General features: G+C 41.1%; 1 protein-coding gene across 1 annotated transcript in view; it reads right to left on the bottom strand.

The window, feature by feature from the left end:
* The window catches only part of ENPP2 (ectonucleotide pyrophosphatase/phosphodiesterase 2), a gene marked incomplete in the record, with an annotated part of 2,364,887 nt that overhangs the window by 1,699,272 nt on the left and 641,292 nt on the right, over positions 1 to 24,323 (bottom strand). Inside the window, 1 exon segment of the mRNA XM_044066921.1 lies at positions 24,039 to 24,111. Coding sequence (XP_043922856.1) covers positions 24,039 to 24,111 — 73 coding nt within the window.

Here is a 24,323-nt window from a genome sequence, read left to right as displayed (position 1 = left end):
CTTAAATATAAACCCCTATGTCACTAGATGGATTGCAAACTGGCTCAAGGACAGAACCCACATGGTTAAAATTGCTGGAGCCATGTCAGACTCCAAACCAGTTACAAGTGGTGTCCCACAAGGCTCAGTCCTGGGACCTCTCTTGTTCGGTATATATTTCGCGGAAGTACAGGCCAACACGGAAGGACTGTGGCTGACCAAGTTCGCAGATGACTGCAAACTGGGTGCCATAATAGACTCTCCAGCCGACACAAGCATCCGCCAAAAGGGCCTCATAGAAACAGACAACTGGTGCCAGAGCCATGGCCTCAAGCTAAATGCCAAAAAGTGTATAGTCATCCCCTTTGGCAAAAACAAAGTGCCCACAAATTACCACATAGGTGGTAATTCATTAAGTACAGAAGAAGTAATTAGGGACCTGGGGACCCAAGTTGATAGCAATCTCTCATTTGACAACCACGTGGCCAAAGTGGTTAGAAAAACATTTTATATAGCCCACCTAATCATGAAGGGATTCACATCTAGATCAGGGGAGGTCATCGTGCCTCTTTACTCATCCCTCATCAGGCCCATAACTGAGTACAATGCCACTTTTGGGATGTACCATACCAGACACCTGCAGCAACTGGAAAGACACCAAAAGTACCTCACCAAGAGGATCAAAGGGCTCAAACAGATGCCATATGCTGCCCGGTTAAAGAAACTCCAGCTCTACTCAGTGGCATACCGCCTGTTCAGAGGCGATCTGTGCCTGACGTATAAAGCCATGTCCAACCCGGAATTAATGGACATGCTGCACCTCAGAAAATCTAAATCCCATTGAGCTACGCACTCGAGAGACTTGAACCTCAGCACTGAAATAAATAGGACATGCTGGAGGGACAGATTCATAACCCAGAGGCTCCCTTCACTCTGGAATAAAATCCCAGTCCAGGTTAGGCACAGTCCCTCATTGACTCTCTTCAAGAGGAATCTTGATGAGTGGATGAAAATCGTAGGTTTACCCCGGGTATCACTTGTGTCACTGTTAGACAGAGGCACAGTATACTAACCTCGTAAAAGGGCATAGCAAAATAAATTTAAAATGGGTGGCGAAAGCCAAACATATTCTGGCTAGGCTTATAAATGCCCTAGGGCAGATAGCCTAGTATGAACCTATGAGGAATATCTTGCAGAATTTGTATTGTATCTAAATAAGAACAAATGGGGCATTGAATTTACTTTAACCTGCAATTGGTCTGAAATCAACTTTTTGGATGTCACCCTTACTCGGAATCCAGATGATACATTACAAACCAAAACATTTCGCAAATATCGCCAATATAACAACCTGTTACATGCCACGAGCATGCATCCCAACTGCATCATTCGGAACATACCCAAATCTCAGTTCCTCAGGATTCGTAGAATTTGTTCCTGAGAGAATGAGTATGAAGAATACCAACAAGATCTGGTTAACAGGTTTAGAGCTAGGGGATACAATGAGCCCGACATCCAGGGTGCCCGACAGGTTGCTTCTAACTCAACTAGAACCTCAATTCTCACATATCGTGATAAAACCCATACTGAACAGGATGATTCCATCTGTTTTACTACCACATTTGGATGGAACATCAATTTAATCAGAAATGTTATGTCTAAGCATTGGAATATTCTTATTGCTAATGATCAACTAACACCTTTGATTGATGATGCATTTAAGTATGGATATAGAAGAGGCAGGACACTAGGGTCCTTTTTTTCTCATTTCAAAAGAGTTAGCTCGGCTGGAGCTATACATCATCAATTAACTATGACAGGTGATAGATTATGGGGCACTTATAACTGTGGTCATTGTTCATCTTGTCCATTTATTTTCACATCTAAACAGATCACTAGCAAAAACACCGACAAGACATGTGACATTAAATTTTTTGGTAATTGCAATACTGACTGGGTTGTGTATCTTGCAACATGCACATGTGGCTCTTTCTATGTTGGACAAACATCACAACCACTTTGTCTGTGTATGTCAGAGCATCATAGTGACATATGAAACAAGAGGGAGACTAACGCCTTATACAGACATTGTTTATACCACAACTCAGTTAGATTCCAGTTCACCATTACTGATTGGATCCTTGGTGACAGAGCCAATAAACAGGGTTGGCACTCAATCCTTACAAATAAAGAGAAACATTGGATCATAAAACTGGGTGCTTTGTTTTCACCTGGTTTGAATGACCATTTGTAAATTTATGTTTTTTTTATTTTTTCTTAGTAACTATGTTTACTACTAATATCACATATATTGCCATCATTAATGTAGTTTTATTTTATAAACTTTTTATCTTCTTTTTATTTTTCATACAGGAAGCATTTTTGGATTTTGGGAAGAATCCTAGTGGATGGTTCACTCTATATATGTATGTGCGTCACTTTACATCAATAATTACTTTTGTTCCCACTGAAGAAAGCCTGTTGGCTGAAACTGGTCTGGGATGTATATTACTTTATGAACTGAAATAAATATATTTATGTATTAACCTTAACGGTTTTGTGCTTCTCACTGTGTTTGGTGCTGGCGTTTTTTGTCTACTTGTATCAGTTCCAGACGTGCACCTGGTCCTACTTGCGGAGGTTTTGTTCTTGACTATAAAAAATGAGACCACAATAAATCATTTCAAAACTTTTCCCACCAATAATGTGACCTATAACTTGTACAATTCAATTGAAAAGGGGAAAAATATATAAAAAAAAAAGTGTACAATACTCTAGTTGTACAAGTGTGCACACCCTTAAACTAATACTTTCTGTGCACACCCTCAAATTACTACTTTGTTGAAGCACCTTTTGATTTAATGACAGCATTCAGTCTTGCGTACACAGCTGCCATAAGTTAGAGACTCTGATTAACCCCAAATAAAGTTCAGCTGTCCTAGTAGGATTTTCTTGACATTTACTCAGTTGCCTGCTACAGCAAAAGCCATGGTTCGCAGAGAGATCACAAATCATCAAACAGATCTCATTGTTGAAAGGTATCAGTCAGGAGAAGGGTGCAAAAACATTTCCACAGCAGTGGATATACCATGAAACACAGTGAAGACAGTCATCAAAAAGTGAAGAACATATGCGACAACAGTACCGTTACAAAGAACTGGATGTCCCTCCAAAATTGATGAAAAGACATGGCGAAAACTGGTCGGTGAGGCTGCCAAGAGACCTACAGCAACACTGAAGGACTGCAGGAATTTCTGGCAAGTACTGGTTCTGTACTACATGTGACAGCAATCTCTCGTATTCTCCATATGTCTGGACTATAGGGTAGGGCTGCAAGACAGAAGCCTTTTCTTACACAGAAAAACATCCAGGCCGGGCTAAAATTTGCAAAAGAAAGCATCAAGTCTCCCAAAAGCATGTGGGAAAATGTCTTATGGTCTGATGAGACCAAGGATGAACTTTTTGGCCACAATTCCAAAAGGTATGTTTGGCACAAAATCAACACTTTGCATCAAGAAAAGAACATTATCCCCATGGTGAAGCATGGTGGTGGCAGTATCATGCCTTTGGGTTGCTTGTCTTCAGCTGGAACTGGGGCTTTAGTCAAGGAGAGGGAATTATGAACAGTTCCAAATACCAGTTTTGGTCCAAAACCATCAGGCGTCTTCTAGAAAGCTGAAGATGAAGAGGAATTTCACCTTTCAACACGACAATGACCCCAAGCATACATGCAAATCAACAAAAGAATGGCTTCACCAGAAGAAAATTAAAGTTTTGGAATGGCCCAGCAAGAGCCCAGACCTAAATACAATAGAAAATCTGTGGGGTGACATGAGTGCTGTGCACAAGAAATGCCCTTGCAATCTGACAGACTTGGAGCACTTTTGCAAGTAAGAGTGGGCAAATATTGCCAAGTTAAGATGTGCCATGCTGACAGACTCCTACCCAAGAAGACTGAATGCTGTAATTAAATCAAAAGGTGCTTCAACAAAGTATTAGTTTAAGGGTGTGTACACTTATGCAACTAGTTTATTGTACTTTATTTTTGTATATTTTTTCCCCTAACAGATGTTTGTTTTTCAATTGAATTGTAAAGGTTATAAGTCACATTAAAGGTGGGAAAAGTTTTGAAATGATTTATTGTGGTCTTATTTTTATATCACAAAAATCTGGCACTTTAACGGGGCCACATACAGGCCGTAGTGGTGCAGCAGTTAGTGGTGTCGCCTCACAGCAAGAGGTTCTCCCGTTCGATTCTAGGCCGGAGCGCCTTGTGTGTGGAGTCTGCATGTCCTCCCCATGGTCGAGTGACATTAAAGACATGCAGGTAGGTGAGAGCGTAAATGGGTGTGCCTTCTTTGAAGGTTGGACATTGGGCTGGCACCGTAAAAATCCACTGCCAATCATTAGCGGACCGGAGTTCCACTGTGGCAATCCCCAACCGGGAAAAGCCGAAAGACATTAATATACATACATACATATATATATATATATATATATATATATATATATATATATATATATATATACATACATACATATATATATATATATATATATATATATATACACACACACACACACACACACACACACACACACACACACACACACACAAATCTATACACAAATGTGTATATATTATACGCACACACACACACCTGTATGTGCATGTGTACAAGTAACACTACAGTTGTGTTCTTAATGTTTATGCAAAGTTTCCAGTGAATGTTAATTACCTACATTTGTTACGCACTGGACATCTGTTTGATTTGCTTCATAATGTTTACTACCAAGTGATATGAAAAATTCAACTTGTAATGTGAAAAGTATCATACTTAATTTGCAATACCATGTATACACACATTGGTAATTATGTGATTTCCAGATTTTTCTTTTACATTAAAAATGGATTTGTAGAGCAAGCCACCACACCCATGGTAGAGTGGGTGTGTGAAGCAAATGGGCACTCTGCATATTGTTTATGTACAACTCTTTTCTTGCATGCTGCAGTGCCTTGGGCCATACAGAATAAATTACATAATTAATAACAAACATAGCATTGTACTAATGGAAATATTTACATAAGCACAGAAAAACAGTGATGTGAATATTTTATTGCATCTAAGACTGACCCCTTAAAATTGTAAACTTAGCAGCCCTTGCAGGAACATGGCGTTTCTTCTTGAAATTTACTATTTGCTAAGTTTACCATACAAACCAACAAATCAATACATAACCCCCCACCCCATTCACACACCCCTACACAGACACTGTGGTACATCTGATTATTATTAACTCACGACTGCTGGCTACCGACTAATAACATGTCACTGTTACACACCATAATACAGAAAAGAAAATAACAGATGTCTGGTATCGACACTTTCTAAACTCTGCTGTTAACTTTGCAAAAAAACACTTCAGCAAGGACCAGTCACACAATGCTCCTGTCTGTCTTGTCGGTATTTCACGTTTATATTTCTTCCTTAAGCCTCTCTCCTAAACTCTCTACCATTACATCTTCTCTCTTACAAAAAGAAAAAAATAAAATGATAAAAGGGAGGTCTATCCCCCTCAAAAACAGTGCCTCTCCTCTCCCACCTCTTCCAGCACAGCCCTCTTAATGTCTTTATTCTGTGTACCTTGTCTACTCTCTCCCTTGTATCTAACCTTCCTGTCTTTCCCCTTTCTAATCTTGCAAAAGGCCAGTCAGAGTGTCTACAGGATGACACCCTTAGTGTAGACAAGTAAAACCTTACAGCAGTTTGAGCTTACTGCTGAGTAGCTGTGCCCAGCAGAGATTCTTTTAAGATCTTGAGAAATCCATGCCGACTAGTGCATGCAGTCACATAGTGAACAGAAAGAAATTGTGATTTTATGCACATACAGCTTCCATCGCAGATAACTGCACTAGATTTATTTACTTTATGCCACTAAACATGGCCAAATCTTTTTTGGGCATTTTGGCTCAGTGGTATTTTCCGTGATCAGCACTGCTCTTTCGTGCTTAGCTAACTTACATACAGGGGTACCATCACTCTTCACCAACTTTCCTTGCACATATGTGAACTGTGGGATGATGAATACCACCCAAAGGCTACAGTAGTAAAATAAGTACCAATATGTGAATTGGTTCAACAACAGATACACTCATAGGGACATAAGATGAAGTACTTAGGTGTATGGATTAAGGATTCTGTTATGGCAACTAAAGAGATGTGGGAAGAAACCATAACAAAATATTAAAAAACAAACTGAGAAACTACAAACTCTTGACTATGGATATGGATAGTAAGGTATAAGTAGTGAAAACTTTTCAGTCCCCTTAGTCTTGTATACAATTCTAGCACATATTTTTCAACCATAGAACACATTGTGGATGAGAAAATCCTGGATGAAAGGAAAGAGTGAGGTGCTTCTGAACCAGTAAACTTCCTGAATACGTAAATACCACTGAAGTGCAGACAGTCAATATAGTTTTTATTACTCGAGTCAGTGTCACTATGGAGAGCATCTTGAACCCAAGTACATTTTTGGCTGAGTAGCACCAATAGGATGTTACCAGTAAGTGGCATCTTTGAGTAAATGCTTTTATGAAATTGCAGACTTCCCGGAAGACTAACACCTCCAAGAAGCGAAAGGGAAGAAATACAGTCACATAAGTAAACTTACCATAACAGTAGATGATCTAATGTTCACTGCTACAGTAGCCTAAGCAATATGTGTTATATCCTACATAGGATATAACAGACAGCCAGCTTCCAAAATTCAGGGCACCTTCCACGTGTGAAAACGGTTAGTTAGCTCGAGGTGGAGTAACTGAAAAGACAGGTTTGGGAGACAACCTCTTCAGAGCTTTCATACACTGACAGGAGAAGGCTACACCCAGAGAGGACATTGCTTGGAAAAAAAAATATACATGTCCACACCATGACACAAAAAATACACAAAACAATGTGGATGGAGATAGGGAGTTGGTACTGCAGCAGTGACTATTCAAACATCTACCATTATGGTAAGTTTACTTACACAACTATACTACAATCTTCATAAAGATAATTGCTGTGGTAGCCTAAGCTATTTGGGTAGATTACCATCAACTTAGAACAACTGGTAGGTGGAAGAGGAAGGGACCAGAAGCTCCTGAAGAATGGTCCTGGCAAAGCTTGTCCTAGACCTGTGCAAGCAATCTAGTTTATAGTGCTTTGTAAAAGTATGCACAGGGGACCAAGTTGCTACTTGTAGAATACTTCAAGTCCAACACTTTCCGAAAAGCTACATATGCAACCAAGGCTCTGGCAGAATAAGCCTTGACCCTACCAGGAATAGTTTTGCTGTGTATGTGGTGGGAGTAACAAAAATAATAACCAGAGACAACCATTTGGAGATAACTTTGCTTTGCCACAAGTTGTCCCTTCATCTTATTTTCATAAGAAATGAACAAATGATCATTAGTTTTGAAAGATTTTCTTCTGTCAACATAGTACCCAAGGTGCATGGTATGAAGCATCCTTTCTCCCTCAGTTGTAGGTTCTGAAAAGAAAATAGGGAGTTGGACAGTTTGGCTTCAAGTATATTTGGATACCACTTTAGGCATAAAAAAAGAATTAGTTCTCAAAGAAACACTGGCTGTCTGAAAGATGAGATAAAGTTGATCCGGTATAGGAACTGGAACTCAAATATTATTGTAGAGGTCACAGCAATCAGCAAAACTGTTTTCCATGTTAAGAACCGCAAACAGAGCTAGTGTTAGCTTCTCTAACAAAATTTAGATCTGAAGAAGGAGCCACTGCTAATCTTCTTATGTAGAACCCCTTTTAAAACAAAAACTCACATGAGATTGCATTAAAAGAAAGGGGATCCACAGGCAATTATTCTGAAATGGCTCACAAATGAACCTTGACAGAGGAGTAAGACAGGCCACAGAATATTAACTCACACAGATATTGTTTAACAAGATACTCACTAGCCCTGAAAGGGTGCTGGTTGCTTTATTGGCAACAACTAGAAAACTTTATACATTTACTTCTTGAAATTTACTATTTGCTAAGTTTACCATGCAAATCAAGAAATCAATACATAACCTCCCACCCCTGGTTGCTTTATTACATGCAATGTTCTAGCAGCAGGCTTTCTTGCCTCCATTAATACTTGCTGCTCATCCTCATAAAACAGGTGCCTAAAATATAGTCAGCTGAAGTTGTGTGGGGTCAGGATGTATCAAACACCCCTGATCTTGTGTGAATATTTCAGTTTGTGAGAAAAGCTTGTGGTAATTGACCCTGGCCAATTTCAAAAGAAGGGAGAAACTGTTGCCTGGGACAGGGAGTCACCACAATGACATTTTCTTACCTAGTCTTTGATTCCAAGGAAAGGATAGATGAGGGGTTGAAAAGCAGACCCCTACGGCAGACAAGGTGTTTCCATCCAGAAGACTCACTCTTGGAAAGCATTTCTTTCACAGAAGGGCCAAACAGAGATGTTCCATCAAAGGGAGCATTGATGAAAGAAGAACTGAAATGCTCCACAAAGTCGCATAACCGCATCCAGGCACTTCTGATGGCTATGCCTGAAATGGCCACCAGCAAGGTACCCCCTGCAATATGGGATATTAACGTCAAGGATGCATTTGAAATGGTCAGAAGAGTGGCCATCTGTGAAGAGGACCTCTTAAAATCCTCTACAGACATGGACTCAGAGATTTGGAAAGTTCCTTCGCCAAATCTCTCTGTAATCTTGTGAAGTGTGCTACACAGTTCACGGACCTTAAAGCAAAGGTCACTGAAGCAAATATGAACTTTTCAACCTGTCCAAAGCCCTGGACTCTCTATTGGGGGGGGGGAGACGGCGGAGGACCTCTGCTCTGCCACCTCCTTTTTTGTGGCTGCTGCCACAACCATAGCATCTACAGGAACTTCCCTTGCTCCAATGTGGTCTGTTCTTCACTGGTGCCAAAATTTTGCCTGGGCACTGGGGAACTGGTTTGACAGAGTCTGGTTGCTTCCATGCCTGGTGGGAGATGGAATCAACAAGCTCAACTGCTGGGGGAGTTAACCAAGATGTAGATGGGCTGGAAACAAAAGCTTCCACAAAAACTGACTCCTCCAGAGAAAGGGTATCTGAAGACCATCTACCTTTTTGTTTAAGAATTTCCAGGATGTCTTCTAAATGAAACATCATCAGTGGAGATCTGGGGACCCTTTCCCTCTGCTGAAATCAGTATCCTATGAGAATTAATGTGTCTCCTTTTCCATGTTCTGTTCCAGGGTACTTCTTCAGTGGGATGTGTGACAAAGGGAGATGCTGCCAGCACAGCTATATGAGATTTTGTACATAATTTGTAAATATCAACATGATTCATACAAAAAGCTTGTGTTACAACTGTATTAGAACTGTATGCCACGTGTAGATCAAACTTGTTTGCACAGACTTGTGTTGAAAAAGGTTTTTGCGAAGTACTTGAAATATAACCAGTGTGCCCTACTGGAATAGAACAGAAATGTACATGCACTATTGTAACTGTTTAATGTATATATTTTAACACTGGAAACTGGAACACAGGAGGTTAACTTGAGTCTAGCAAAACTTCAAGAAAATAGCTGAAATTACATTACTTTATGGCTACACAATAACAGATGATATATTTCAGTTTCAATACAGCAAGGAGACAGATAACGTCTATAACTAAGGAACTTTTTGTATTGTCATCATACACAATCAACAGTCACCAAAACTGGAAAAAAACAGCAGAATAGCTTTAGCATGGAACCACAAGAATCAGCGGATGTATTTCAAGATTCAATTTATTCTGTACGTCTGCTTTTCCTAGAAGGCGAAAAGCTGAGGTACCAGAATAAACAGTGTTGAAATACATCCGCTGGTTCTTGTGGTTCCATGATGAAGCTATTCTGCTGTTTTTTCCAGCTTTCTGTATTGTCTTTAAGGTGAAATAATTACTAGTTTTGAGTATGAAGGAATGCTAACTGTTTTATGACTTCCAGCATCTGCCAAAGATTGGAGATCTATTTATTTTCACAGGTAGATGCTAAATACTGCTACCTTCCAGCACTGGGGGTTTAATCTGGGATATAGTCAGATGACAAGAAATGTCATTCTGCAAGCTATCCCACCAGTAATACTTGAAATATTAATTTAAGAAGTGTGTGTGTGTGTGTGTGTGTGTGTGTGTGTGTGTGTGTGTGTGTGTGTGTGTGTGTGTGTTTGTGTGTGTGAGAGAGAGAGAGAGAGAGAGAGAGAGAGAGAGAAAGCATTCTGTATTGTCTTTGGCCTGACAACAATGACAAGACCCATTCACCACATCTGCCTTGCTCTTAAGTTAACTAGGGTATATTAATTCTCTTCGATGTAGTCAGGAATATAGCAGAGCTTAGTTTAGATATTTTTCTTTATTTATTTGAGACTGAAATCTGAGAGTACTTGCATATTTATTTGGTGACACTGCGCAGGTCACTCCTAACAGCCTTGCTTCTTGGTCAAACTACCATTTGTATTAATAGTAACATTATCAAGTTAGATTAGGCACCCTTTGTTAAGGGCCTTAAAGCAGCTGATAAGGAGTGGTTGGCAGCAGTGATAACTACCTTATAACATGGGCAAAAAGGGCATAGCTAGTAAACCTGTGCCAGCCATTCCCAGGTGTGTGTGTGTGTGTGTGTGTGTGTGTGTGTGCGTGTGTGTGCGTGTGTGCGCGTGTGTGTGCGTGCGTGTGTGTGTGCGCGCGCAAGTAAATCAAAACTCAAAGTGTGTGTGTGTCAGCTATTTGGGAAAGGACACAAAGTACTGGTTAGACAGAGAGGGTGCTGGAGGGTCTTGGCTTGGCCACTCAGCACTCAACTCTACAGCTGTGCCATTGGGAAGTCTTACTGGGGATCTGTAGAAAGAGGGAGAAACCAGCTCTGGACTGACTGTGGTCTCTGTGTACTCTTAAGGGAAATCACACAATGCAGAAAGCTGCATCTGGAAATAGTGTGTGTGTACATGTCATCCTTTTAGTGTACATCCCCCACTGTTGCCAGTGGTGAGGATTGAGGCTCCTTTATTACTGCGCCAGTGGTGGGTCTTCACAGGATGATCAGAACAGATATCAAAAGAAAGGGAAATCCCCCACTGTTGCCAGTGGTGAGGATTGAGGCTCCTTTATTACTGCGCCAGTGGTGGGTCTTCACAGGATGATCAGAACAGATATCAAAAGAAAGGGAAAATTCCTCAGCGGGAACTGTCTGGATGCTAAATGGTACCAGATGTCCCTGTGGAGTAGGCCCAATAGGTTCAGAGCTCGGTTCTGGAGGAGGAATGGATGTAGGACCCAAGGATGAAAGAGCAGTTGAATCCATTGGATGAGAGAAAGACTTCTCCACCACCTTGAAGGTTGCTAGGTCGGGGGAAGCCGTGACTGGCTGCACTGGACCCAAAACACCAGAGCTGTCAAGCCCCAACCCTGCTGGGATCCATGCCTTGAGGAAGGAGTCAGACCAAAGCTGTCCAATGCCAAGGCTCTGAGGAGCAGAGACTGCTCCATAGTATCGGAGTGGATTCCAACCCCACCCCCCAAGATCTGGCACTGACACTTCAGCTCAGAGTCATCCAAATGCAAGGGAATCAGAGCTGAACTAGTCAGGAAAACTGACTCTAAGATCTAGCCCATCTTTAGATCTAGCACCAACACACTCTCAGGGCTTCTGGATCCCAGGGCTCTGAAACCAGAGAAAAGATCGAAGAAGGAGATATTGCAACACTGGGAAGTGGATGGGAGGCTCATGGAACTGATGGGAAACAGAGCCAGAATAACCCTCATCTGAATCTGAGCTCTGAGGATTTTTTTCATCATCCTATCCACATCTGTTTCGGAAAGATTTCTCCAGGACCTGACAGACAACGTAGTTGATTGCAGCCTAGACTCTCACCTCTGTGCCATTTGGAGAAATGAAGAATGGAGCTGAGGAAATACTGGTTCAATTGTGAACCCAGGGGAAGGGGTTCAAAGAGACTTGGTCAGTATGACAGTCAATCCGATTATTTTGGATCAGAGTGCTTTCTTTTAGTCTCGGAAGACAGTGGATCCAATGTCTTTTGTATTTTTTGTAGCAACTCCAATGACATTGTGGTCGAAGGAGACGCTTTAGAGAACAGGTGGGAGATCTCTTACGTGACTCCTTAGTCTGCGATAAAGATTTTGTTGGTTTACTGGAAGGGGGTGTGAGCCCCCGAAGAAGAAGATGAAAAAGGAGGCAGCATCCCTTTCAAGACCAACTTACATCAGTCAGGCAGTGCTTGAGTTAAACCCGCACAACTAGAATGGTCTCTTAAGATATGCTTGCTCCTAAGCAGTAAACACACTCCTTGTGAGCATCAGAATTAGGAATGTTGTACCCGCAGGAAGTGCACTTTTTAAATCTGGTTGGTTTTTCAGGCATAGATAGTGGAAAACCAAGAAAGTACAAATCTAGTTTAGGATTTTTTTTTTTTGGAAAACAGAGAATTAGAAAATTAACAGATTACCAACAATGGTAAGCAGAACATCCTCCAAAGGATAGAGAGAGTGAAAGGAAGAACTAGTACCAACAATGGTAAGCAGAATACCCTCCAAAGGATAGCAAGAGTGAAAGGAAGAACTAGTACCAACAATGGTAAGTTAGAAGACTACCAGACAACAGAAAGAGAAAGGAAAGTAGCCTAGCGGAAGACCAAATCGAAAAATTTGACTAAAAGTAGAGGGAGGACTAAAGGAGAAAGTTAAGAGTTTTGAAAAAACAGATATTACCTACAAAGTAGTACAATAGGTCAAAAGTAGCTCTTTGAGCAGGATCAGTGTCTGCACGAGATAGCGGCAAATGAGATCTGAGGTATTGCTAGTTGACTGGGGCATTATGTGTAGAGGGAGGAGCTCAAGAGTTGGATCCAAGTCTAGTGCATGCAGCAGAGTTGGATCTGAGGTCGAATCTGGCACCCATACTTTGAGGAAGAATGAAAAGGATATCATCAAATGCATTATTATGGAATTTGGGAAACTGACAATCTAAATCAATTGCTCCACTGATAAAGTGGCCCCAAGAGTTGATCCAGTAATAAGGAATCTGAGAAGATACACAGACAGTAATCTGTTCTTTGACCAACACATGGCTAAGATAATAAGAAAATCATTCTATGTCACCAAACCTATACACAAGTGCATGGCATCCAGGTCCAAGGAAACTATAGCATCACTCTACTTGGCCCTTATCAAAGCCATCACTGAATAGGATGCCTGCTTTGTTATGTATATTACCAGACACTTGGCAACAGTTGGAGCCCAAAGAGGTTTCTCACCAGGAGAATTCAGGGCATGAATACCCCCATCTTAAACCGATTGCCTTAAGGCTCTGTCTCTGTATTCAGTCTCCTACAGGTTGCTGACAGTAGATGTTTACCTGGCTTACACAGCTTCTTCAGACCCAGCCCTGATGGATCTGTTGCACATGAACAAAAGAAACAGCACGAGGAACACTAGTTCCAGGGATCTAAATTTTGCTTGTGACACTAACAGAATATTCTGGAAGACTGATTTCTGCCCCAAAGGATACCAAGACTATGGAATAGGCTCCCCCATCCATGTAAAACAGTTAATCCCTGACCCTATTCCAATGAAACCTTGACAACTGGATGGGAAGTCATAAATGTCCCTTATGAACATAGGCCATCAATAAGAAAAGTATCATCCTTACACTCCCCCTTACCAAATCCTTAGTTACCACCCTACTTACATGCCCCCCAATACACACTACCCATAATATAGTTGCCTCTCTACTAACATCCCCCAAATATACATGACCATAATACTGGGAAACGAAATGGTTTGGGGTGCATGGCTAGGCTTGTAAAGGCCCTAGTGGTCGTTAGTCTATTAACCACCAATGAACTTTTGAAAATTCTGGCTAAGCAGGGGCAAATTCCCTACCCCTTCGCCCATCACCGACTCTGAGGGAACCCCAGCAGCCACAGAAGACATAGCTAACCCCATATCCATGGTGGCTGAATGGATAAAGCGACCCTTGGGTCCCACTTACCATAACTGTAGATGTCTGAGTAAATCAGTGCTGCAGTACCACTTCTTGGGTCTTCCTGTCATGCAGAAGCCTGTGAATGGCCTGATTTCTAGAGTCTTTGCATCATTCCTAACCCAATGACATCTGATGACTGATGTCTGGATGACAGGGTATAAGAAGAGCATCATACCATCTTCATGTCTTTGTCTGGAAAGGAGTGAAAAGGTGGAAAATCATAGGAGGCACAAAGGGGATGATGGAGATAAGAGGACTACCTGCACAAAACTCCTCTACCCCTTGCACCCAGTAAGGTGAGATGAGCGGTCAGTAGATAGAGGGGCTGGAGGGTAACAGTGTGTATTGCAACCCTGATCTACTCAAACATCAACAATTATGGTAAGTGAGACACAACTGTGCTATGTTCTTCGTAGTCAATATTGCAGTACTGATTCTTGGGATGACTCCCAAAAGTAACAGGTGGGCAGTAGGTCATCTAAGTCACCCTAGGAATAAGGCTTTGTAGGATCACAGCAGGGAAACTTGCTCTAGCCCTAGAAATATTCCTAGGTTATAGAGGTTTATAAAGGTTAACATGGAGTTTTCATATGGCTGTCTCTAGGACAGCCTGGGTAGGGACTCTCTTGAGGAAAGCAGCAGTAGTTGCCCCATGCCTGGTGGAGTGGGCTTTGATAAGTCCAGGTAGATCTTTTCCATGATGTGAGTGACAGAATTTAATGTAGTTTGCTATCCATTTTGAAATTATTTCTTTTGGAGATTGGCCTGCCCTGTTTACCCTCTACAACAGGAACCATTAACTGCACTGCTCTATTATGGGATTTTGTCCTGTCTAGATGGTACCTAATCTGCCTGTGCACATCCAAAGACTGAAGGACTTGCTCTGCCTGGTACTGTGTTTTTGGGAGGAAGACTGGTAGGTGGGTAGCCTGGTTTAGGGCAAGTTCTAATACCACCTTAGGCACAAAGGATGTGTTTGTTTTAAGGGTTACCTTATCCACGTGAAATACAGCAAAAGGTTATTTATATACAAGGGCCTGTAGCTCTGAAACCCTCCTAGCTGATGTGCCAGCTATAAGAAAAGTGGTCTTTCAGGTGAACATCTTTAGAGTGTTAGTGTCAGCAGGTTCAAGGGGGGCAAGGTTAGTTTTTCTAATGCATAATTTAAATCCCAGGCAGGAATAGGATAACTTCTGAGTGATTTCAAGTGAATCACCCCTTTTAGGAAAAGCTTCATATGGGGGTGCAGAGAAGACAGACGGAGCACTACATAGGCAAGATAATATGGCAGATGCACATAATTTACAGCTGGTGTAGGAAAGTCCCTGTCTAAATAGGCCTGACAAGTTTTGCAAGACTGAACTGATGTCTGTCTGAGAAGGGTTGGTATTCTTGCTGCGACACCAGGTGGAAAATCTCTGCCATTCTGCCAGGTATGATTTTCTGGTATTGGGCTACCTTGGTTCCCTTAGAATGGAAAGCACATCCTTAAGATAGACGGCATTCTTTGGTGTCAAAATCAATCCTCCAGGCTGTTAGCCTAAGTGTGGCTAGATGAGGATAAAACCAGACCCCTTGACTTGGCTGACATCATAGGATCACAGGAGTTTACAAAGCTATCAACTCGGAGGTCATTTCAACCCTAAGCATTTCATCCCAATGTAGTACCACAGATATGCTAGTCAATACCCAGAGTGCATTTAGTAATGACTGCCCATGTCCAGGAGGGTTGTGGGCACTATCCTCGGTAAGAATTTACAGTGCCCCATCCACATCCAGGTTCCTCTTGAACAGTGTCATAGGGTACAGAATCTTACCTTACTGAGGGCCACGAGGAAAGAAAACCAGTGCTGTTTCAGCCAGAAGGGGGCCACTAGGATCATGCTGGGTCTTGTCTGCCCTGTGGATCATAAGCAAAGTTAGGAATGTATACAGCTTGGCCATGTGAAAGAGAAGTCATCCAGTTTCCAAGTCCCTATAAGTTAAGTTCCAGAGAAAATCTTCTCCAGTTGTTCTGGTGAGAGGCAAACAGGTCTATTGAGGGGACCCCCACTGTACACTTACGTCCAGGAAGCCCTTTCTCTCTTCAGCATCCATTCATTTGGGGTCTAGAAGATCCCTCGTTGGAATCTACCAAGGTACTGTTCTGGCCCGGAATACAAGCTATGAAGGTTAGCTCCATTTCTTTAGCCAGCATCCAAATCTTCCTAGAAAGGCTACAGAGAGACTAGGAGAGTGTTCAACTTTGCTTGTTTATGTACATCACATCACTGTGGTGTTGTCTGTCTAGATTTGTAGGGTCCATAGGCTTAAGTTCTGCTGAAAAGCCTTTATGATCTGGAACACTTCTACTAGCTCCTTCTAATTTACATGCAATTATCCCTGCTGTGGTGTCCAGATACCCTGCACTTTCAGGGAACCTAAGTGGGACCCCCAAGCTATGTCTGAGCTGTCTCTGGTGATGGGTCTTGGCTGCTTCTGGTAAAGAGAAATTTGACCTATGGTACTGCTGCATGGTATTCTTCCACCACATGAGCTCCTTCTTCAGGCATAGAAGGACAGGCACTAAGGTTTCCAGAGGCTGAGAATGCTGTTCCCAAGTATTTTTAGGAACCACTGAAATTTTCTCATGTGTAACTTTGCAAGTGGGATCATGAGAATGCAGGATAACATGTACCACAGAATCCTCATCACTCTCAAGCTGAAATGTGTTGCTGTGGAAACAGACTGGTCAGGCAGCCTGTCAGGAAAGCTATCTTGCCCCGGGGAAGGAAGACTTTCTGCTAGACCCAATCTATGACAGCTCCCACAGAACAGATCCTTGTTTGAGGAAGATTTTGTGACTTAAGATTTAAGGGGATACTTATTTCTGAAAGCAGTCTACAGTGATCTGCAATGTGACTAAGGTCTCTACTACGGATTTTCCCTGAATGAGACAGTTGTCTAAGTAAGGATAAATATGACCTCCCAGAGTTCTGCATGTGCTATCAGAGAAGCTAAATATTTTGTGAAAACTCTGGAAGCGTGGACAGCCCAAATGGTAAAGCACAGAATTGGAAGTGAGACCTCGTTGTTACAAATCATAGATATTTTCTGTGACTGTCTGCTATGTGGGCATGAATGTAAGAGCCTTTTAGGTCTAGGGTAACCATGAAGGCATCTTGGAAGATCATGGGTAGTAGTTTTTGCAATGCAAGCATTTTGAACTTTGGGATGTTGAGAAACTTGTTTAGCTTTGAGAGTTCCAAGATGGTCCTCCAGGAGCCCTACTTTCTTGAAACTAGAAAGATCCTGGAGTAGAAGCTTTTGTCTTCTAGACCTGCAGTGACAGGCTGAAGGGATTCTTAGTGAAGTAGTTCCCTGAGAGAAGGTTAGATGGTTCCTTGCTCTTTTGGTGGATATGGAATGCCCAAGAAGAGTGGACTTTCTTTGAAATGGATGAAAGGTGGGATTTATCTGAAATGGATGCAGTACCCATTTTCTATAATGCTGAGGAACCACTGGTCCCTGGTGATAGTTTTCAATAGGTTTAGGAAAAAAGGAGCCTCTTCCAGCCAGAAGTTTGGAAGGGGAGGTTGGGTAGTGGCATGGGAGGCTGGGTTTGAACATAGTTGCAGCTGGTCTCTATGCTGGGTGGGCTCTTTAGAGATCCCTGTTCTCTGTGGCTGTTTTAGTTGCCATCTCCTGGATTGAGTCTCTGGCCATGTGGAGGCCTCTCCTTGAATTGTCTAGGGGAAAAGACCAAGGTTTTGAAGGGTAATTACTACTGTATCTTGGTGTCAGAGACAGAAAATTCCTTCACAGTTTTTGTCTGCTTTTCTTTTTAATCTATCTCCTTGAAAACTTGTTCAACTGGATGTCCAAAAAGGAATTATTTGTTTAGAGGAGCCTCCAGTAATTCTGCTCAACCTGATCTGGCAGGGGCTGGGTCCTGAGCTATGCATGTCTGTGGATGATAGAGCCTGTGCGACAGTTGCTCTGCATGATGCATCGAAGACATTACGCAGTGTCTGGAGACCTGTAAAGCTTCACAAGCTTTCTCCTGAATTTCCTTTTATAAGGTTCTATCCACAGTCCATCTTAGGTAGAATTTTGTCCTGGAGAGATTCAAGGCACTTTATTTAGCATATGGAATTGGCAATACAAAGCTCTTACTGCCAGGGGTACAGAAATAAGCTTTTTTCCCAAATCTTTCTAATAGTTTGCTTTCCCTCCTATTAGGTAAGGGATGTCCAGTTGGTCCTTTAGGTACACCTTTTGTGGATTCAGTGGAGACTACTGAAGAGTCAGCTTTTGGATTTTTGTAAATGTGCTTGTGACATTCAAGGACTCTGTAAAACAGGTCTGGTTTCCTAGCAGCAGGAGGTTACAAATTAGAATGCAAAAGCAATGTCTTCAAAGACATCATCCATTACCATGTGTACAGGAGGAACAGACAGTGATCTGGGCAAATTTAGCAGTTCCCTGTAACTGGTCAGAGCCTGAGAGAACTGTTTGCTATCCCAACTGAAAGCATCCTTCATTCTATGTAGGGTATCCCCAAGGAAAGGTCCTTAGGGGGTAGGCCGAAGAGAAGATGTCAAAGTCTGAATCTGGGTAAGTCTGTGGGGGCACGTGCCCATTCTAGGACAACTCCTCATCTTCTGAGCTAAAGGAATCAGCATCTTCATGCTTCTTTTGGACGAGGAGGATTTAGTAGCAGAAGTATGGAGGGGGGGGTCTCTGAATTTCATAAAAGCCATGAGTTCTTCTGTTATTTTTTAGGAGGTCTTGGGCTTTGGTCTGACAAGAAGTGGTCGGTCGTGGGAGTGAAGAAAAATGTGTTTTGCTTCAGTTTGGATATCCATTTAAAAGGGTTGACCACAAGATGTGGTCATCAGACTACAACTTGTATTAAGGTTTCAGTAGCTGAGGTAGACAGGGTCTCTCCCCTGAGACCCACGATACTGGTGTTGGACCCGGACACCTGCTGAGCCACCTCAGACCTTACCAACAAGTGTGTCATGGTAACAACTATAGGTAGGCTAGAGACCATATGACGACGGTCTGAGGGATCGGGGTTCACACCTAGGAGTCACTGGACTAGGTGGCTACAAAGGTCCGTCACCTGGGTCATCAGCCAAATTATGGACTATAGCTGGAGTTTTAATGGAAATGTCAGGGTCCTTGGTCCTTCTGTTTTTGTTTCTTTAGAATGAAGTTAGCTGATAGTCTGCAGAGATCCTACAGTAGCACTGGATTGTGACGCCTCCATGGAAACGAAAAAGATGGCTCCATATGGGCGGATAACAGCTCAGCACTATGCTTTCGGGTTGGAATTTTGCACAGTCAGGACAATTAGAGGCAATATGCTGAGATCCCAACCAAAACACACAAAACAAGTGAGAATATTTATGCAGGATTTGTTTCCCTATGCAGGATTTGTTTCCCATACTTCACGCAATTGTTGACTTTTTTTAAACATTAAATTAGAGAAAATTCCCCAAATGGGTACTTACCTGACTGGAAGAGGAGGTTCTCTGGAAAAAGCAGCCTTCCAATGGACTGCGAGTACACTAAATACACAAAGTGTATCAGACTTCATGGCTTGAAACAACTGCCAACAGACACCCTTCTTATACCTTAAAATCCAGATGGCGGTTGTCAGCTAGAGTTGATGCAAACAATCTGGAAATCTCACTGTTCATGCCCAAAAATCAATGCCGCAACACTGACTATGAAGAACATCACCAGAAGGATCCAAAGCAAAACATAAATGATCTGAGGGACCAGCTTTGGTCATAGCAGAGTCACCTACCTGCGGCTGAAGCAAATTACCAGCCTACTGTAGTGGCAAAGGCTGTTTAACTACCTTTTTCTTTTTGTGCCTGGAAGGTGGTTTACCCATAGGACTGGTAGTTTGTTCCATGGTCCAGCTAGAAATTATGTTCGTTTCATAGGGAAGCTTAGCAGCAACATTCAGTAAAACAGGAAAGCAGCAAAATAGTATCTTTTCCCCACCAAAAAAAAAAAAAAAAAAAAACCACACACTTTAAACACTTCCCCAGCCCCAAAAAGTAACAGTTTCTCCACAGAAAATGTAGTTTTAAACATCTTACCACAAAAGTAAGAAAGTGTGCTTCCACTTAAGTGTATAAAAGTCATGAGACAGCCATGGAAAATACTTTTTAACTGGCTTAAAAGTACTTGTTTCTCACAAAAACTTAGTTTAAACAAGTTAAAAGGAATTTTTTTTGGAAGTTTTTTCTCCAAAGGTGACATACCCAGCAATGAAGCTAGCTGACCATCGATCCCCTCAAAATCCTGCAGAGATGAGTTCTTAGCACAAGAAAGCTCTGGAGGGCTTAGTGTTCACACCTGTCATTTGAGTCAGCACAGCTCAAACTGACATACATTTCGGGCACCTAGAAGGTGCCCGAAAGCTTTGGAAACTGGATGGCTGTTGCATTCTATGCAGGATATAACCCAAATAGCTTAGCCTACTGCAGCAGTGATAAATATGAAGAAAATATGAAGAAGGGTGAGAGGCTGGCATAATGGTTAAGCTGTCTACCTTACAGACACAAGGTGCAGGGTTTGATTCTTGCATGGGGTAATTGGCTGGGCTTAAGATGGCCAGCAAAGACAGTTAGCCTAGTACAATCTATGACCATCTGCATACTCCTTACACATGTACTACCAATGAAATTCTGCAAGAACTGCCATACATCTCAAGTGGCAGTGACACCCTTCTGTGAAACTTCACTTACTGAATGAACAGCAACAGTGGCATGGTTCTATCAGTAAAACTTCTTTTAATAAGTAGCACCAGCAACATGCTAAAGAAAATCACCACACCGTGAGCAAGTGTTAACAGTGAGTTTCAACAAAAGGCTGTCAATATTTCTTTTGCTTCTCAAAAACAGCACAGCACTGTCTTACTGTCAACAGTTACATGCTACCAAAACACTGTCCCAGCTAGATGACTTTGTATTTACTCCACTCATGTACCTTATTCTTATATTTTTGTATGCTTTATCTCAATGTAACACTATTTATTTTGCACTGTAGTCCTAATTATTTGCATGTTACGTTTGTTCCCATGCTGCAGTTGAAAAGTCCCTTGGGATCACACCATTAACTAGTAAACAAATAAAAAAAATACATATATTTATGAGCAGTGAAGAACAGTTGCGGTAAATGAAATTGTTTGCAGAAAAAAAGTAAAACTGCATAAAACTAAAGATTTCTTTTTAACAAAGACGTGAAATGTAAAAGCTGTACAAGATCTATAATCGATGTTCCTAATAAAACTTACACACAGCAGTAAAAATGTGTAAAGCCATGTAAAAAAACATGCAGTTTTCTGTAAAATGCATCATGCGTTTTGGAAGTGAAAATGATCTGCAACAGACACACGTGCGTACACTTTCGCTTTTCAAGACTGCCTGCTGCTACTTGCCAAAGGTTGTATTGTTATCAATATACTTAACTTCAGAAACAAGATGCCAAAATATAAAATCTAAATCAAACATGAAACAGTGCTCTATGGGCTTGCTATTGGGAGATTTGCCTAAATACAACTGTTTAACTATATATTTTCTAGTACTGCCTCATTTCAGGACACACATCCAGACGGACTTCTTCAAGTGACCCTGGACTAAGATACTTTGGTTTACATCAGCTATTCATGTAGTCAGCTGGAGTCTTTCCTTGCCTTTTGGTCGGAGTACTGTGGATTTTTATAAAATAAGGGACAGTTGGTTGACCACAGGCACTAGGCTCACTCGAAATTATGCTTGTAAGTGGTCTGCAACTGTTAAATTACTGCAATAACTTTGTAACAAAAACACTACAGTAAACCTTGACCTAGTGGCTAGGAGTGATATGACAAGATAAATTTTAGTCTTTTTTCCTACGAGCCACTCGTCTGTTGAACATTTTATTTTGTACTTCCTCGTGCAAAATTACACTTATTTGTACATTTAGTTTTCAATACGCATTGACTAACTTTATTCACTTCGAGTACAGAATTTCATTATTCAGTTTCAAAATCATGTGGCTGGGTGCAGTTTATTAATTTTGTACACCTAAACATCTATACTAACTGCACTGTATTACTGCTGCTGTACACTGTGGTAAAGCAAAATGCCAATTATGATCTTGTCCATCTTTTGAATTGGAATATCCCCATGCTGATAGTGAATACAGTCCAAATAGATTATAGTGTTCTACCTTAGTTAACACACACATATATACATACATAAAGAAACATATGCAAGGCTAATCATCAGACTGGTGAATTATTAACTGTTGGCATCTATCTGCCTTTCAGACATAACTACTTTCCTATAGCTACCATTACTTAAGGTGCTGTAGCTGTTTCATTTTAAATGCTTAGCAAATGAACCTTATGTTGTCATGGAGTGTTACCATAACACTGTGTGCAAGTGAATGCATAATAGTCTTAGCAATATTCAGTTACTGTTGGTAAGATAGCACTGAAAGGCATTAAATGTGAGGTGGGTGAATTTCCAGGAAGCCAGTGCTTTATCCCCATTATTCAGCTGTACAGTGCAAAGCTTGTTTGGGTTTGGCAGGTGTTGGATATAGCCAATGTGCACTTCTAAGGATAACCTCCTTGTGTATTAATCAGTAGATGTCAATCTGACTGACACCAAAGTGCCTGACCATCACATTTTTACTGGATGCAGCAGTGTAGATATTGTAAAATGGACTTCTACAGTTCTAATCACCAAAATGTGTGTATCCTTATAGCTACAAGGTAAGTAAGCAGAAAATACATACTTTCCACTGCAATTATTTTATTGTAGACAGAGACCATCAGACAAACATTCAAAAGGAGTTCTGGAAATTATGACAAAATGCCAGTGGCAGAAATTGCTAAGGAATGCAAATCAAGGATGTGTTTGCAGCTACTCACCTAAGTTGGTGTATTTTTAACTGCTAGCATCTGCCTTTCAGAGAGTGAATACTTTACTATGGTCACCACTGATTCATATGTTGCAGTTAGTTAATTTTTTACAGTGTTTAGTAAGTCAAACATTGATAGATCAGGCAATTCCAGCAAGCAGTAGCATGTTACCATAATACTAATGGTAGGGGAGTACAAAATAATCTTAAGTTTCAAATAAACAAAGTTAAGCCTTTAAGGAAAGAGAAAGTGAATTGAGTGAACTTTTAGGAAGCCAGTATTTTAATCCTTATTATTAATTTTAAAGTGCAAAGCTTCTTTGGGTATTGCAGGTGGTGGCCATAGTCAATGGCAGCAGCATACATATGACATATGTTCTTAAGGCCACGCTCTTTTCATATTATATAGGGCCAGTGGTGCAGATCATGAGACCAAAACCTCTTGGCATTGACAAGCAGCGCCACTGAGATGTTTGAAATCCGACATACTTACTGAGCGATTAAGATGCTGCAAGAAATGGCACAGCTTTCATGCAAATGGCACCAATTTTATAAATTGTGGAATTTACCTTGTCCCCTTGTTGGACTTCTATGCAACAATATACAGTTGGAAACACAAGCACTTACTAATGTATTTAACTGTGTATTAACTGAATGACAATGCAAACGTGAGACACAATATAGAGAAAAATATGTGCCAGAATTTTAACGCATGTTACTGACTATAAAACAGAATCATGAGGGATGTGCTACTTAACACTAAGAAAAAAAAAACAGAGTATATTGTTTCATTTTGATCTCATTATAGGAGTATAGAAATTACAGGCTCATGGGTAAGTACTAGGCTAGTTAAACCCTTGGGGTCCATTTTAAGCAGTCAATTTCCCTTTTTCTGTTCGATTAACGTATTCCATTCGATTAGAGATCAGCCTTACCCATCCCACGGTTGATGATATATTACCTCTAATGAGAATAACTGGGCATAATTAAATAATAATAGGTAATTAACAACCTATGTTAAAACTGTATTCAAAACCAGGAAAGATGAGTGTTAAACACATTAAAAGTAGAATAAAAAATACTTACTTCTGTACTAATTGGTCCATACTTGTGACCTGCAGCATCAGGCTGTTCAGAGTAGAAGGCATAAACATATGGCCTATAATGAAATAATTTGAATAATCAGACTCTGGAAAGTATTTTACAAAGACAATTCAGACTTCATTTAAGGAATGTAAAGTTTTGTGAAGTATTCATAGTAACATTAAATCTTTCACAAAAAGGATCCTGCAGCTGCATAACAAACAGGCTTCTTGCTCAGTGATGCAAGTCATTTGTCACTTGTTTTAAACAACTTTTTCATCACATTGT

This window comes from Protopterus annectens, chromosome 3.part1, assembly GCF_019279795.1.
Source record: "Protopterus annectens isolate FY-2018-M chromosome 3.part1, PAN1.0, whole genome shotgun sequence".
Taxonomy (NCBI): Eukaryota; Metazoa; Chordata; order Ceratodontiformes; family Protopteridae; genus Protopterus; species Protopterus annectens.
This window is presented reverse-complemented; position numbering and strand designations above follow the sequence as displayed.